General features: G+C 39.7%; 1 protein-coding gene across 2 annotated transcripts in view; it reads left to right on the forward strand.

Annotated features, from left to right (window-relative positions):
• Nucleotides 1-1,152: 1,152 nt before the first annotated feature.
• The window catches only part of adamts10 (ADAM metallopeptidase with thrombospondin type 1 motif, 10), a 79,564-nt gene continuing 62,586 nt past the window's right edge, over nucleotides 1,153-18,130 (forward strand). Inside the window, exons 1-3 of one of the 2 annotated variants that reach the window (XM_067413957.1) lie at nucleotides 1,153-1,349; nucleotides 10,319-10,638; nucleotides 17,580-17,938. In XM_067413957.1, coding sequence (XP_067270058.1) covers nucleotides 10,536-10,638; nucleotides 17,580-17,938 — 462 coding nt within the window. In that variant the 5' untranslated portion in view covers nucleotides 1,153-1,349; nucleotides 10,319-10,535. The remainder of the gene's footprint in view (nucleotides 1,350-10,318; nucleotides 10,639-17,579; nucleotides 17,939-18,130) is intronic. The other variant, XM_067413956.1, reaches the window with a different exon arrangement.

The following is an 18,130-nucleotide window of genomic DNA, read 5'->3' on the forward strand; positions in this document are numbered from 1 at the left end:
TGTCAATCCTAATTTTTGTATAGTAGGCTATAGTGCAGTGTTTATTATAAATAATGTCATGCCGACTTAAATTAACACACTGAATTAGACACGCCCCCTATTTGTACAGCCAACAGCTTTGGTGTAACCATGTAATTTATAATTTACCTGTCAAGCAGGAGCAATTCAAGATTCAGGCTGACGTCATCTTTAAGGCGAATTGGAAAGCTAGTCCAGCGGTGTTCACTCTCGTCGTTATTTCCATCATATTACTTTGGAACGTTTAATCCGTTATTGACAAAGGAACAGTAGGCTAATGAATATTTTGCAGTTCGCACTCTCCAAACAGAAAACCGCGAGTCGTACTTCCCGCGCAAAAGAGACAGAGAGTTGCGACACTCTTTGATCTCGCCGCCACGTGGTTCATAGAGCGCTAAATAGTTCCAAACAACTCCGCGCTGTCAATCCAGTTGAATGGGATTAAGCAGGATAGACAGTAGGCTATTTTTACTATATTGCAGCAATTTCTGGCTAATATTAACTCAATATGTGCATCAACTTCGACTAGCCTTTACAGAAGCATTTTATTCTAAATTATTTTTTTCAACGGTCCTGGAACGTGCCAGTCGCGCCTCAAAAGAGTCTTCTGATTGGCCAAATCAAGAATCGTACCGCGGCGACACGGAGAACCGAACTTCAATTTAATTTAGCCATTACTTAACATTAAGAGGCTAATTTGTATGCATAATTGTTTTATTTCTTGTTTAGACATAATTCCTAAATTAAATGTTCAGAATTAAATGGGGTTGAGGGTATGAAGATCGATATGTTTATGTATAAATTTGGTTATTTCTACATAAAGAAATATTTGGTTATGTGATTCATATGCTACATATTCATTCCTTAAAAGTCTCTTTCAGCACTTTTAATGTAGGCCTATGGTTTACTGTATTTTTTCTCTTTTTTTAGTATAGGTCCTCGCTAAGTTCACCAATTTTATTTAAAATGTTCAAAATGAAATAGTAGATAATAGGTATATTTTGAAGACGGTTACTTCAGGAAGTTTTAGACAGCGCGGTCTCTCCTACCGCGTGCGAATCGGCTCAATTGAGTCACTAAAATGAACCTGTTCAAAAGAACTATTCGTTCGCGAATCGGACATCACCAAAGCGCAGTCCGAACTCAGTTCCTCTCGTCAGCGTTGGACTGAAGGAAGCAGAGAAACCACGCAGCACCAGAGCACAGTCCACCGGCTCATCTCAGTATGTGGCAGAGAAGTACCCTGTGCTAAAGGAAGACGACAGACCAGACGGAGGTCGGTAAATCTCAGGGTCACCAAATTGCCCGTTCCTGCACTACTAGACGGTAAGGTCGTTGTCAAATTTGTACTTTTATTATGTCAAAACGTGCAAATGCATACATTGTTTCCGTGCATGGTTATCATTCTTATTTGAACGCAAAACTTTCAGTGATACATATGCATGTCTGTTCTGCTGTCAGTTTATAACACAGATACAGTGAAACTAAAATGATGGAGGCAGCAGCAGCGCTGTCAGACCTGCTGGTGATCACTCTAGCAGAAAGCAGAAATATCTCTCTTTGTCTGTGGGGTGCAGAGTCGAAGGGTTTGCCAGGAGCCTCTGAGGAAGGCGTCCAGTTCCCTAGGCGATTTAATAAGTTGTCTGCTCTTGTAATATTTCCAGTAATGCCTGATTACAGCTGCTATCAAATGAAATGACTGGTAGACAAAAAATGAAGAACTACAGAGCAAAAGTCTCCCTCTTGAAATATATGGTTATTATACAAGCATAATGTTGCACCATTTGGCTTATTCTGGACATGGACGTTTAAAAGCTGGATAAATTATGTAGTTTGAATGCGTAAGTTGGCAACGAGGACCCCTAGGAGACCTGCTCCCTGTCAGGTAGAGCAGTGGTTCCCAACTCTGTTCCTGGAGGCCCCCCAACAATACAAATTTTGGACGGCTCCCTAATCAAATGCACCTGATTCAACTCATCAGTTCGTTAGTAGAGGCTCCAAGAGTTGAAAAGGGTGTGTCAGACGAGACATCCAATATGTGTACTGTTGGGTGGGCTCCAGGAACAGGTTTGGGAACTGCTGAGGTAGAGCGTGCACTTCTCCTGGCACGACTCCATGCCTGTCTGTCCGCATCTACATTTGGCAGAGAGAGCTCTGTAAGCTTGCTGTATAGCTACTGAAGTCTAGACTTTGATATCAAATGTATCCATAAGAACTATCCAAAGGAACTGCTCCAGGTTTCCCACGCTCATGGAATATCTGTAAATATTAGATAATAAAAAATAAAAAAAAGTTTCCAGGGCTTGAAAAGGCACTGAAATTAATGTTTTAGTGAGTATAAATATTGCAGTTATATTTCATTGGTTTGAAATTTCTCTTTTGGTTTTGGAAAAGGCTTAATCATGAACAACTGGAAAAGTTATAGAAAATCATGGAAATACATTGGTCTAAAGGTTAGAACCCACGCTGATCCTCCAGGAGCTGGAAAAGAATTAGGTTAAATATGAAAAAAGTAAATCATTTAATAGAAAAGCAAATAAAATAAATCTGTTAAAATCAATGATGTAATAGAAATTAAATCTATTCTAAATAATATTTTACACATATTTATAATATGACTTGTATTTTGTCAGAGTATAAGTTGTACCCTTAAACAAGAAATTGTGTCTTTATACATGAAAATATATAGCTGCCTTTAAATTTTAGTATGAGGGTCCCTGGCATGAGGATGGATGATCATATTTGCAGATCTGTGACCTCTAAAAGACTGAACTAGACTACCACCCTCTGCTGGTGAACATCATGAACATCATAAGAAAACTGAAGAGTCTCGTTTTTTAGGTGATAGCTGTCATAAAATAAATAATCTAGTTTATTTTTCAGAAAAAAACTGAAAGTGTTTATAGGGTTCTTGCGGTAAAATCTGGCTAGTTTAGGAGTTTGAGGTTTTGCAAGCTGACTAAAATGTTCATGCTCCACAGCCGGTCATGAATAGCTCTCACATTATAGTCTCCGTTGATGGATTCAGAGTTCATTACCGGTTGTTACATAAGTCATTTCTGCTGACAGTGCATCAGTGATCATGATTTTAATTCCTTTGTTTGTGCTTTGTTTATTTTAAAGAGCCAGAGGAAAATGAATTGAGAAGTGTGATACACCAATTTTTAGTTTTTTGGGTCTTTCCCAGTTTGAATCCTCTGGTTTGTGTTAATAAAGTCTTGTTGTCAGTGGGTAAGACAGTTTTTGTGGAGGCCAGTGGTCTGCAGCTCTTTAATATTGTTACAGTGCAGTGTCAAGCTTAAGTGAGGAGACTTTCTCCTTGCATGTCATCCAAATGGAGATGAAGAGAGGCTGCCTAGTTTCCAGAGAGGATTGAGACCAACGATTTCTCCATTGGAGAGAGCGCTTTACATTCAGTCTGTCATGTGGGTTTAATTATCGGAGTCTTACTCGTGCCTGATGGCTCCCCGTCTCCGCTGGTGTAGTCTGACAGCACAAAATGCTTCTTGCCGTCTCAGATCACACACGTTCTCGTACCTCATGTCTGCACTAACAGATTACAAGGCCCTTACTGAAATTTCATGTCACGTTTAGTACATGTTGACACGCCATCTGTTGCTTTCAGATGCTTCTCGTTTTTGATTTGCCCCCAAGAGTAGCCAATTATGAAGTTCAACTCCTTCAAGGCCACAGCTGAATTTTTTGGAGGAGATATATCTTCAGGAGGGTCGTATCTTTCTGTGGCTTGAGCTCCTTCTTCTGCTTGTGGCTGTTTTTTTTTTCAATCACAAAACAGATGGACAAGTGAATCATTCGCTGGAAAAGTTTAATTATTTCTCCCTTTACACAATTTCTGTTTTATTGTTTTTGAGTGTGACTAAAGGATGGGACCTGAATGATTCCTATTTCTTTTAATGTTTTTTTTTTTTTTTATAGTTCTATTACCGACTCCATTAAGGTTTCTTTTAATTGGTTAAACAAATTTGTTTAATTAAGAAGAACCAACTCATTAGAGTTATTCACTTGGGAATCGGATTAGATGCAATGTAGGTTTTTGATTCACTTAAAAGGGGGCTGAAATGCTGTTTCATGCATACTGAGCTTTTTACACCTTTAAAGACTTGGATTCCCATCCTAAACATAGACAAAGTTTCAAAAACTAATGTTGGACGTTTGATGGAGTATTTCTGTGTTAAAAATACTCCTTCCAGTTTCTCACAAGTTTCGGCGAGTTTTTTTCGAGTATGGGTCTACTTGACGTTAAATAGAGCGGAAGGTCCTTGTATGGGCTGTACGGGCTCTTCTCCCGGAAGGGTGCGCGCGCGCGTGACTAGAGGGAGAGAGAGGAAATGCACGCTGTAAACAGTCTCTCAGGTGCAGATCCAGTCATCCGTGAACACTTATGTCGCGCCACGCTCCACTTTATTCCTATGGGTGACGTCGAGCGACTTCAACGCTTCAGCACAGCATTCCGGGAAGGCAGCGCTGCATTTGAACCGATTTGAACGCAGAAATGACGGGAAGCTTCAAGGCATCGCTTCAGTCGCGTCGCAAAGTGGATTTCCACGGTCACTGCTGTCACAGTACTTCACCAAATCATACCAAAGAAGTGTGTTTTTGACAGAGCGGTCCTGCTTTGGAAGATGCCGGTGAGTAAATCAACTTCAAATGTCTCTGCTATTGGCTACCGTCGCATGAGTAAACATCAGTAAACGATACGATCGCGTGCTTCGTCATTCAAATGCGCTAACGGTTACTCCATTGTTGTTCTGTATAACGTTACACTATTCTGACTCTGACGTGCAAAACCGTTTTGCTTGCTACCTCTAAGGTCTAGTCACATAGTCCATAAACCGAATCATGTCCTCATAAACTGCACACAAAGGCCCCTAAATACAGTACATACCACAGAGACTCAATTTATTTCAGCCTCAGATTTGATTGTGGATCATTATCTGTATTAGCTGAGATAGATGGGTTTCTCCACGCTTGAGGACGTCACCGCTTTGCGCGCTTGTCATTCTTTAGCTCCGCCCACACGATACGCCTCCAGGCGCTCGGTTTTTTCCGGAAAGACTCGGTACAGCCCATATTTCTTTTATAAATATGATAAAACTAAAGACTTTTCGGAGATATGAAGGATGCAATACTACTCTATAGGTACTCAAGATTGACATGAGATTGACTGAAACTGAGTGTTTCACCCCCCCTTTAAAATATGTTATGACACACTTATGACACAGCTCTTCCCTGCCATTGACAATTTTATGCCAATCCATTTTTTCCACCGTTAGGCAGTAGAGGGAACTATTATGCATCTTCTGAAAATTATACAAAAAAAAAAAATTCCTCCGATGTCGCAAATTGACGATATTTGCGTCATCGGAGGAATTTTTGGCCAAAGGCTAAAGACTACAGCCAGCAGAGGGAGCCATTTCCGCATGTTTTCAACCCGCGCATGGAGGGGTGGGAGATCGCACTCACAGCTCAGCTCGCAGCTGCAGGCATTCATGTAAAGGGAGCTATGCAGAGTAAAGTAAGTTTCAACTTCTTAAATTAATTGCTATAAAATTTAAGCTCCCAAAGGCATGAACTCAGCTTTCATCCTGAGAGCTCATTCAGCTCATTCATGACGGTAAATATAATCTGACTCCTGCAGTGTTTGTGTTGTGACACTCGCGTGGTGACTCACTTATTATATTGAACACACACGTTCAGTTTTTAATTGTAGTGTGTGTTCTCTAACTGAACTGATTTTATGAAAATGAACGCAGTGGGCAAATTATCTTGTAATAGTAGCGGTGGCTTTTGGGAGTGGCATCGTAGGGCAGCGACGCATTCTGGGAATTGTTGTCTTCTATTCCCATGAGACACAAATACATTTTCTGTCTTTTCTCAGTCTAGAAGGCACCAAATTCAAAAATAATTTCACATTTCTACTACATTAAGGGGGGGGGGGGGGGGAATGCTGTTTCATGCATATTGAGCTTTTTACACTGTTAAAGACTTGGATTCCCATCCTAAACATAGACAAAGTTTCAAAAACTAATGTTGGACGTTTGATGGAGTATTTCTTTGTCAATAATACTCCTTCCTGTTTCTCACAAGTTTCGGAGAGTTTTTTCCGAGTATGGGTCGGCTTGACGTCGATAGAGCGGAAGGTCCTTGTATGGGCCGTACGGGCTCTTCTCCCAGAAGGGTGTGTGTTTAAATACATTTGTTTAGCTGACCACTATAGGTGTCAGTTTGTTAATTGTAAAACCACACAAACATAAACCTAGCATTCTCACAAAGCGTGCTTCGTCATTCAAATGCGCTAACGGTTACTCCATTGTTGTTCTACGTGCAAAACCGTTTTTCTTGCTACTGCTAAGGTTTAGTCGCATACAAAAGTCCATAAACCGAATCGTGTCCTCATAAACTGCGAGTAAACACACACAAATGTTGACAGGCCACTTAATACAGTACATACAGAGACGGACTTCCTGATGTTGTTGCTTCTCCTGTCCAATTTATTTCAGCTTCCGGATCTGATTCTGGATCATATCTGTATTAGTTGAATCTGGGCAGCGTTTTCTTCTCCACGCTTGAGGACGTCATTCTTTAGCTCCGCCCACACGATACGCCTCCAGCCACTCGTTATTTTCCGGAAAGACTCGGTATAGCCCATATTTCTTTTGTAAATATAATAAAACTAAAGACTTTTCGGAGATATAAAGGATGCAATACTACTCTATAGGTACTCAAGATTGACATGAGATTGACTGAAACTGAGTGTTTCACCCCCCCTTTAATGACCCTTTTTTTTTTTTTTTTTTTTTTATGACCCTTTTTAAATACAGATTCATCTTCCCAGTGTTGAAGTACCCCTTTAAAAGAACAAGCCAACTTTTTGGGACTTTAGCTTATTCACCATATCCCCAGAGATTGGTATGTATAGACGTATCTTTCTCATCGTGCGGGCCATAACTCTGTCTGATGCACCCACCGTTAGCCTAGCTTAGCACAAAGACTGGAAATATGCCAACTTCTGTCAACAGAACCAACATGGCAACCTGCTTGCACAGAGAGCGTGCTGGGGACTATTTTCAGGCACTGCGTAATATCATTGGGCCTGCTGCACCCATGGTACTGCAGTAAAGTTCCTGGATTATTATGCATCACAACATCTAAATAGGAAAATGTTGGCGTTATTTTGTTACTTATTGAGCAGTAGGCTAGCTAGAGCCGTTTATCTCCAGTCTTTGTGCTAAGCTAGGCTAGTGATAGGTGCGTCAGACAGTTATGACATGCACAGAGATGAGAATATGTATGGACTTATCTAACTCTGAGGGATTCAGTGAATAAGCTAAAGTCACAAAAAGTTGGTGTGTTCCTTTAAAGGAGATGGAAGGATGAGGATGGAAGAGCGGATGGCAGTGAGTTCCCCCATCCCCCCAGCAAGTAATTCTAGGACTCTCCGTCAGCGTGTCCCTCCTTCCTTCATGGTTTCAGAAAAACTGCTGCATACACTAAAACAAAACAACAACATAAAGCCCAGGGCTGGTCCTATCTTGTCTTCCACCATTGTCACTCCTCCTTTTATCTTTCCGTAGCTCCTCTGTGGGACTGAAGACTGGTGTGGCTCGCAGGTGACCATCCTCGCTCTGTTTCACGGCTCTCTGCCTCACCCTGCTTGCCACACTAGATTAAAATGTTTTAGTTTGAAAGCATAGGATCTGTTCTTTCTGATATATTACATGTTCAGACATACAACTAAATATTTTTGGGGGGCCATGAAAGTTTTTTGAAAATTATCAAAAATGCCTGGCTGGCAAAGCTCAAAGCAGCGTAGTTTGCGACACACAAATGAAGAACATGGAGGAACAAAACGTAGCCCTTTTTTGCCAAGATTAAGATAAGACAATGTTTTAATGAAAACCACAATCTCAATCTAGTAACTTCTCAATAAAACAAGACTCTAACAAGAGGTAATGTAAGTAAAGAGGCTTTTGCCAAGCAGGAAATAACAGTAAAATGCCTGGAGGCTTGAAAGGGTGTGCAGAACAGAGGGGCATGTAGTTCATCACTATTGTAGGGGACAAAGACCTCTTAGTGTTTTAAGATTACTTGCTGAACTTTAAGCTGTTTCAATGCAGTTCATAGGAAATGAGGGGAACTTAAAACCAGCATCAGCCTCTGAGGCCACTTTTGGGTCCTGACCTATTTGTTGCCACTATTTTTTTTTAAGTGTTTTTTTTTTTAATGGAGGAGGTATGTAGAATATTGTCGGGCAGTTTAACATGACTTATTTTGAGGCAACAGAAATCTTGGATGATTCGCACAGTGGTTTCAAATAGCTTTCCAAAACAGTTTTTCCATAGAAATTAGACAACTCCCTCACACACAGACACCCTACTTTTGCCCTTGTCTTTTTTTTTTTTTGCAATGGTCAGGAATAGTTATCCTTGATGGACAAATGAGTGTGCGACTTTAATTTTCTTTATTTCACCCTTTCCCAAATTGTCTCCCTTTCCTTCTCTTTTAACCCCTCTAAACTTTTTTTCCCTCTCTTTCTTGAGTTTGAGTTCATCCTTTTTTTCATCAGCAGGCAACTTGTGTCCTTATGTTGCCAAATCATTTCCCATCTGTTCTTGATTACCTTTGTCTGCACTTGGTTTCTCTTCACCCATCAGGGCTTGTGGCATTTCTTTCTACCACTTCCCAGAAAGCAAGGAGTGAGGGATGAATAGTGAAAAAAGGAAGTGGGGCGAGGAAGAGGTAGAATAGCTTTTGTTAATGTTGTTGATCACATTGCTGAGTGTGATTTAATCTTGTGTGTTGCTGGGTTTGAAATAGCATTGTAATCATACGAAGTATGCATTATGAATGCTGCACAAAGTATGCAAATTGTCTATATGCTTGAAAGTCCAGTACACAATCAAATACCGACGCAAGGAATATGCTGCTATCCCATAATGCAATACATGTGACATTTTCTTAATGATTTACTATGAATTTCAGTTCATAAATTGAATGTTTTGGATAGAATCATCTGCTAAACAACTTGTTGTAACTAAATGTTACAGTGTTTAACATGTAACATAATGACCACGTGAAGTGACAACTAAAGCCCTGTTTCCACCGAAATTACCCGGAACAATTTGTAAAGGGATTTTTTTTTTCTGGACCTTTCCCCCCCCAGACCTGCTACTGTATGCGTTTCCACTGCGGTATAAAGTACAGTGAAGATTAGGCAAATTAGTCCGGTGATGTAGCACTGCGCGCAACTACTCCTCCCAGTCAGTGACGATAGTAATCATTTTTGCGCAACACTGTCTGCAACAATAACAAGTATGAAGGATATTCAAGCTGTGCTGCGTTTGCTGGTTATGTATTGGTTTACTAAAGAGCTAAACTAAAATTAACAAAACGAATAAGAGCACTGATCCTAAAGAGTATTCTGAAAGCTTGTAAAGCTAGATTTATGTTATTATCAGCTCTACGGACATTGACCGTGAGATGGCTGAGACGAATGCGCGCCATTAGACAAGGAACGAGACTGATATTTACTGAACACAAAACAAACCTCGCAAAAAAAAAAATGCCAGTTGAAATAAAATGCTGGGTGAGCTCAACCAATCAGCACGTTCAGCACCCAAGTCCCACCCCCGAAATTTCCCGAGCTTTGAAAAAGTACTACCTCGCGAGCAGAGCCGTTTGGAAGGGGAAATATTTACCCGGAACTTCATTTAGACCCTGCGGTCGAAATACACCGAGTACCACCCCAAAGTTCCTAGTTCCTGGGGAAAGTTCCTGCAGTGGAAACGCGGCTTATGTGTCTGTATTGTGTGTATGCTCACACTTGCATACTACATAATAGTAGGCAGTACACACACAGTATGTACTCCAGTATTCATTATGCAGTATGTTAATTCCAAACAAAGCCTCAATGTATCCCATTAGGAATAGTGGTGCCACACAAGTCCCACTTGTGGCATTTCTCAAACTGAGACTTTTTGTTTTATAGCCTGCCTCCGACGTCAGCTTGCCCTCCTGACCCCACAATGCTTTCCTTTCTTCTGCACTCTTCCGGTGAGGGACAGAGTGAAGAGAAACAGTGGCCCTCCAGGTTAGAATGCAGGTTTTTTTCTTCCTCCTGGATGTAAAAGGAGGAATGATTGATTAGCTCCAGCGACATGGTGCAAACAACAAGTCTCCCAAGCCAGCATGTTTGTCCGGTCAGAGAGAAACCGTTTAGCTGAGGGACTACCCCTTTCTTTCCTTTCGCATCTATCTAACATGTTTTTTTTCTCAATAGGGAGGCTCTTATTGATGATCCCCAGTTGTACACATCTTAGAACTGCCCGTCCTCTACCTCCGACTCTGAGAGGCGAAGCGTCAGGATCCACGTAGAAGTGAAACCGCCATGGCTCCGGAATTCTGTGCGTCACTTTGGTGAGCGTGGGGCCGTAAGAGGGCAGAAGACATGTTGGGACAGAGGGCTGGGCACTGCACTGAAGCTTGCTGTAGTAACCATGGAAACGGTGTGGAGGAGTTTGACCTGCGTTGGCATCATCGCCATGGTTGCCAGTGGAGTGGCAGAGAATTGGAGTCCTGAGGATTTTGCTCAGTCTCAAGGTAAGATTCTTAATTGTTTATTGTGATGAATTTTAAGTAAAGGTGTAACGCCTGTTTCACACCGCAAGCGTGAGCAGCGCTTGAGCAGCACCTCAGCGTAACTACACCGTGACTGCAGCTGCAGAAGCGTAAGTGTATTCACACTGGAAGCGTTGGTGCAGCGTCACAGCAGCGGCTCCCACAATGATAGAGCCTATTCCTGAGTATTAAATACTAAACTAAAATAAATTATTATATTTTCTGGGTAGTTTACTTTACTTTTTATAATACTTTCACCCAAACTGAATAATTAAAACAAGTTTAAATGGGTAAATCTTCTACAGATGATTGTTATTCTTCGTTTTCTTTAATGACATACTCCAGTTATTGTTAAAACACCACATGTGCTTCTTGTGTGCATTTTGAGCGCTTTTGTGATATTTACTTTGTCCATCAAAAGTGTACTTTCGCTTTACACCGTGACTGCAGCTGCAGACCGATCCTACCTGTCTGAATATTAAATACTAAACTAAACGAAAGTTTGTTATATTTTCTGGCTAGTTTACTTTATTTTTTATAATCATAACCATACTTTCACCCAAACTGAATAATTAAAACAAGTTTAAATTGCAAAAATCTTCCACAGATATTTTTTAGTCTTCGTTTTCTTCTCTGATATACTCCAGTTATTGTTCAAATACACTACACGTGCTTCCTGTGTGCATTTTAGGCACTTTTTGTGTGAAATCCCATTTATTTTGTCCTTTCAAAGTGTGCTTTTACTTTAATTGAGCGTCAGAAGCGTCAGCAGCGCAGCAAAAATAGGCTTGCAGCCGAAACCCCCGCTTCACTGCTGCTCACGCGACGCTCCTGCTTGACGCTCACGTGCTGCTCCTGCTCCCGGTGTGAATGCACTCATTGATTAACATGGGCGCCGAAAAAAATACGTGCTGCTCACGCGCCGCTCACGCTTGCGGTGTGAAACGGCCGTAAAGGTGTGAACAGTAAGTATTCGTTTTTAGTTATCGTTTGTTGCCATTAAAGTTGGAGATGCATTGATCGACTGGGCATGAATTGGAACTGGACCATTTTGCTCCAAACACAATAACACAATTATTTTCATGTTATTTTGTCCATTCTCTATTTCGGACTGGCGCACAAACGGCAAATAATTTCCCAAAATTTGTGTGGAAGTCTTAACCTGGATGCCAGCCGAACTTAGCCCCGCCCACAAAATGTTTACGTTGGGAAGGTCGGTCTGGAATCGATCTGTAGAGGAGTTATGCCCGAACATTTTTTCCCCTCTTACCTACGTATAATGCCAGTTTTAATAATGCAGTGCTGCTTTGTGTATAGCAGTAAGTGAGGGTTTCATAAACGCCACCTACTGTCAGAGAGTGAATTTGCATTTTCATTCAGCCTGCACTGTTTGTTTAGTACAGGGGTGTCTTATTAGCATAATTTCATAAATCTAAAGTCACACCATTCAGTTTTTGCTTTAAATCTTGAAATTATGCAAACTAATTGAAATAAAAAACAACTGCTCATGCTATATATGTGTAGCATCTGCCTTTGGATTTTGATGATATTCACTGGTTTCCTCTAATTTCAAATGGCTATATTTTTTGTTTAAGGTCTATTATAGAGCAAATAAACAACAGATAATTTGCTTAAAGGAAAAAAATTGCTTGTTAAAAAAATATTCGGAATCAGCCATGAAAATGAATGGTTGGTGCATGCCTAATTAAAGTGTGTATGTTTGTATTATAGTGGCTACTTGCTTCTTGAAAACACTACTGTTGAAAATTTTGGGTCAATATCATTTTTTGAAAAGTCCCTTTGATCAAATACAGCGCAGTACTAAAAACAGTTATATTATGAAATGTTATTACTGTTAAATGTGCAAGCTAGCGTAACAAGTTAACGCAGACTGTTATTTACATGAGTTTAACATAAATCTGCTTGGTTTATATTTGTAATGTAGCTAATTGCTACCATAATAACGGCCCATTTCAAATGTTTAGTTGATTTTCTTCTCTTTCTCCTTTTTGTTCTTTACAGCTCTCACTTGCTGTGTTGGAGCAGTGTTGATATATTGTTCTTGTAAATACTTTCCAGCATTTCAGTAATAAAAGTGTAAATCTTTAAAATGTATGCAAATTACAGCAAAGCTCAAAAGTTATCATTCCGTGCTTAGCAGTGGTCAAAAAGGATTTAAACAGCGAATTTTGAATCAATCTTTTCTTGTTAACTTAGATGTGGAAAATTACCACACAACCTTGGTGTTTGTCAAAAAAAAAGTAGGTAAATCGGCTGGGGATTTTTACGCAGGTGGCAGAAGAAAAACACTGACATTCTGGATATGAATGGCAATAAAATCACTGATTAGCTCCTGTAAATGTTGAAAATGCCTTACGTTCCCATGAGAAACAATCACCATCCAAATTGGGCTTAAAATGCTGATTTGCTGCTCTTTAAACCTTTTTTTTTAATTATCAATGTTGAAAAGGGTTATCTTTAAAAGTTAGTTAAACTAACTATTAGTCTGTTAGTCTATTAGTAGTCTGTCTGTTTTGTTAATTTAAATCAACCACTATTCAACATTATTAGCAATATTACATAATTAGCAATATCTTAAAACATGATATCTGAAAAAGACATTATTACGTTAGTCTGACTTTTGAAAGTGCATGTAAATTTACCTTGTGCTAGATTTTACCTGAGAAACCTTTAGTTTCACATCGTAGAATGGAGGCAGCCATGGCAGATCATCAAAGCTGTAAAACGAAATGGATTGCTAGCCTCGAGCCTTGAGCAGTAACAAAGCATTTAGACAACCAGGAACAGATGCACTGCAAACGTCAGTTAGCCATCACAAGAGCCAGCCAGACTCTATGACCCATCTTTCCATGAAACTGATCACTTTCTCTTTTCATACGATTAGTGACCCAGTTATCTCTCTGACAGAACTCACATGAGCCTCCCTTTTAGACATCTGACTTCAAAATGTACATTCTTGCTGCGCACTAATCCTGTTAAGTCATTTCAAATATATAAGATTTAGACCTTATTCATGTTACATAATAAGAAAAATTTCAAGCATGTGGGTTTGACTTCATTTTTGTCGTCTGGTCCAGTTCTGGGCAAGTGCGTGAGCTGAGATTCTGTCTGTTTATTTAAAAGCCGTATGGGACAAATTTTCAGACCTAGATGATGTTAACCTTTACATTTTTTGGCTTTTGAATAGCTTAATATAATGCATTTTGCCCTTCCATAATTAGTGTTACATCAAGTAGCATACAGTCATTAAAGCAGAGCACTGAGTTTATGTATAATCTCGCCACATGCTGGGACCAGACACCGCAAGAATATATTTTAATCTTGCAGTCCAAATAGCAGCATGGCAGACGATACACAAACAGGATATGGAAGGGTTTTGAGTCGCTGACAGGGCCCCTGTTCAAGAAAGACTGACTTCTCAGACTGGCAGAAGGAAGAGTTTTCTCTTCCACAAGTCTGGGTGCACTCGCTGACTTGATACAGCTGTTGCACATCTGGGAAAGGTGGATAGACGCCTCTATTTCTCTGTCTCTTTCTCCAGCCCGGTTTCCACAGAAAAACTATGGTTAAAAAAAGGGGTTCACTTCAGTTTTCCCGCACGGTCCTAATTAAAGGTTGTTCTCCTTAACCTTCTAAAATAAACTTTCAAACCATGGGCGGCTCCTGACGGTGGTTTATTTGAATCATAAGTGAAGTCTTTATACTTTTAATGGGTCTCTGTCTATGGTAAGGGAGTTTATGGGGAAGTAACACAGGCATCCTCCTCCTCTGGTTCCTCGTTGAGATTAAAGACACATCAAAGGCTCTGGTTGATCAGTGCTCGCTGTAGGTGTAAGAGCAGGGAATACCCTTCCATCAATTGTGGGCCTTGTGTTTATTTAAGATAGCGCCGGTTGATGGCGGTCAGAGGGCTGGGCGTGTTGTACAGTTTGAGCTCCACTTTCATGCTTTGACATAAGACCCAGCTGTGCCCCTGGCTCCTGTTACTGTGACTGTCTGGATTCATGTTATAGAGAGAGGCTGAAATACCTTATTGTATTTTTTTTACACTTGAAATAGTTAGCCCTGGGTCTTTTAAACACAGGTAAACTGAATCCTTGATTATCTTTCTTCACTTTAAACAGCTCAAAATTGACCCAGGGTTAACAATTAATTCTGGGTATTCACAAGCTGACGTTTCACACTGTACATTCCTAAACCCTGGGTTAATGTATATATTTGCATATTTGCAGTGTCAGTGTCTTGTTCACATAAAGTCTACAGCATTGCGTATCCTCATATTATATAGCTATTTCCGACTGTACAATTGTGTAAAACACATCTTTATACTTTACCTAAATTTGCAGACACTTGTCATAGTGACTTAAAGTACACAGTCAGTGACCCCTCTGGAGCAACTTGGGGCTAAATCCATGCATGTATACGTTACATCATTGTTATATGCCAATTAATAATACTGGTATTTAAAAATGTTTACTTTAACGACTGAATACACTGATAGTCTAGTTTTGTAACGTCATTCCGTTTTTTTGTAGACACGTTGTCATACATACTAGACCTACTTGACTGTAACTATTAGAAAGTAACACTCATTGAAAGAAATAAGTCATGTCTTATAATGTAAATTTAGAAAGTAGCATGTTATTTAGCATGTTTAAACATAAAAGTAATCCTGAACCATGCAACTTTTCAGTTGTTTTACTACCGAACCACTCCACCAATGTAAACCCAGACAGCAACGCAGGGTGTATAAGGCCAGCAGTGACCTTAAACGTAATCAAAACGAAGAACCTCATCTGTTGAGCTGTTCTGTTGGTCCAATGATGATTTTGAGTCTGCACGTTTTAAAAACCCAATGAAAACACATGTGGGTCTCAGAAGCAGCTGCATTTTCAGTAATTATACAGTCTTATTGAGCGGCCCAGTCTGAATAACTGCTGTTAGTAGGGAAATAGGCGATCTTTTATATTTTCAGCACTTGGTTGAGCTCTCTTTCCTTCCTTATGGCTTAATTAAATGGGCCGTATATTATAAGGTTACTTGTCCATCTCTTGCCATTGTACACAATGGCACATTTAATATAAGTCAAATGGTGCGTTTGCTGATGTATTTTTAGAGCTTTGAGAGATTATGGAAAGTAGTAAGACAAGCTAACTCAAGGTCATGAACAAGTCTCATCTTCATGCCTCTGAACCCAAACAAAAGAGTCATTGCTGTCGCTCCTGCTCAGTGTTTGAACTGGCAGGATGGCGTAAACAAACCAATGGAACAAATCTTGTTTCACATTAAGGACACTGATCCTGGTGTGCTTCTTCACACAGAGTATCTGAATGTTTCAATGAGTTTGGTTTGGTTTCAGGATGTTTGTCTCTTTGGCAGTCTCCGCCCTTTGGGTGCAGTTTTTCAAATGCCAAATTTGGATAATTAATCTCCATGCTCGCTGTCGGGTACAGGAAGTATACAATTTCAGGATTTCCATAGCAACAGGCAGCCCTTGGCCTTTGGGCTGCTAGCTTGTGTTTCTTCTCTGTGGTCTACTCAATAGTTTCACTGTGAACTCTTTTGTTCGCCAATTGACACGGTCAGAGTACATGACTGCAACTGAATAAAATCCAGAGGCTCTCTGAATGGGCCCCAGCTGATCCAGTGTATAGTGATCTGCCTCAAATTGATTGTTTTCATATGTATTGTTGATCTGAGTTTTTGTTTTTTAACTGTTTCCCTGCAATTCATTAGATTTTTCCATCATTTATGACACAATACTTCCCCGCCATTCTGGCAATCCATGTTTTCATCGTTATACAGTAGGGGGCGCAGTTACACATTTTCAGAAATAGTACAAAATTAAATGTAGGATCCAAAAACTAGTGAAGAAGATTGCTTACGCACATTTAAGCTAACGTGATCATAAAACATTCAACAGCATATAAATCAAAACTGCCTAATGTTACCAATATACCATCAACCCATGAAAAGGTATAGGACTGTGCAAGCTTTAGGGGTGTCGATTTATGCTTCGATATTCAATCTAGACAAAGTCTTTGACAAAAACAAAAGGATTCATAAAGCTAGTAAAGGCTCTGCTCTTTCTTTTGATATATTGTATGTTCAGATATTCATACAACAAAATATTCTGGAGGCCAAGAAATTTTTATGCGAAGCTGTTGGCTCCAGCTTAAAAAAAGATTGTCAGATCCTTTTGGGTAGGGGCATGTTTCTTTTGGTGCCTTATAGCTTACTGCACTTTTAAACTAAAATAAAACTGCTTTGTAGGCGGTACTACGGATATGATTGGAGCCATTATCCATGTGACTGTACATTTAAATGTTTTAATATATTTTACTATAATACACACTTCTATTAAAAAGTTTAGGGTCAGTACGTTTTTGTTTTTTTAATTGATATTTTTAAAATATTTTATTCAGCAAGGACACATTAATTGATTGTAATGTTACCAAGTTATTTTATATAAATGCTGTTCTTTCTCCACAAAAATATTAAGCAGCACAACTGTTTTCAAAATGTTATAATAATACAAAATGTTTATTGAGGATCACATTTTTTTGAAACATCATGTGGCACTGAAGATTGAAATAATAACTGCTAAAAATGATGGCAATTTTTGACACATGAATGAACTACATAAAAATTAAAACAAGAAAATTATTTCACAATATTACTTTTTTTTTAAACTATATTTTGAATCAAATATTATAAATTATACAATCTCTTTTTTTGTAATCTCTTTCTTTCACCCAAACTTTTGAATGGTAGTGTATATTTACAAATGAAAAAATTTGAAAGATTCTGTGCACATTTAATTGCTTATTGTGGGGACTGTATAAACGTAACTGACCTTCCATCCATCAATCTCATGCAATGTTTTGTTTTTGTTTCCACAGCTGAGTTTCTGTCCAGCTTGGGCCAGTATGAGATCGCCATCCCAGTGCGTGTGGGGCCTCATGGGGAGACATTATCGGAAGAGGAGACTTCTCACAGGAATGGCCGACACCGGCGTAGCACGGAAACGCAGAACGTTCCAGACCCGCAGCTGTACTATCAGCTCTCCACGTCAAGTGCTGACCTTCTGCTCAACCTCACGCTGCAGGGAGGACTGCTTTCGCGACAGTTCCGTGTGGAATACTGGAAGAGGGGACACTTGGCTTGGAGTCACCCATACTTGCCCAACTGCCACTATGTTGGTCACCTGCAGCACCAGCCTCACTCTAGTTCTGTGGCTCTTAGCAACTGTAACGGCCTGGTGAGCTCCACTGTACTTTTCTAGGAAAAGATGGAAGAATACGTTTTCTTAAAAAAAAGCTCAGGTCCTTAAGATTTTTGTTTTTAAAAGAAGCCTCTTGCTCACCAAGGCTGCATTTAATTTTTGAGATATATTAATATTTTATTGGAAGTGTTCAAAAGAACAGCATTTATTTGAAGTAGAGATATTTTG

Source organism: Pseudorasbora parva, chromosome 13 (genome assembly GCF_024679245.1).
Source record: "Pseudorasbora parva isolate DD20220531a chromosome 13, ASM2467924v1, whole genome shotgun sequence".
Taxonomy (NCBI): Eukaryota; Metazoa; Chordata; class Actinopteri; order Cypriniformes; family Gobionidae; genus Pseudorasbora; species Pseudorasbora parva.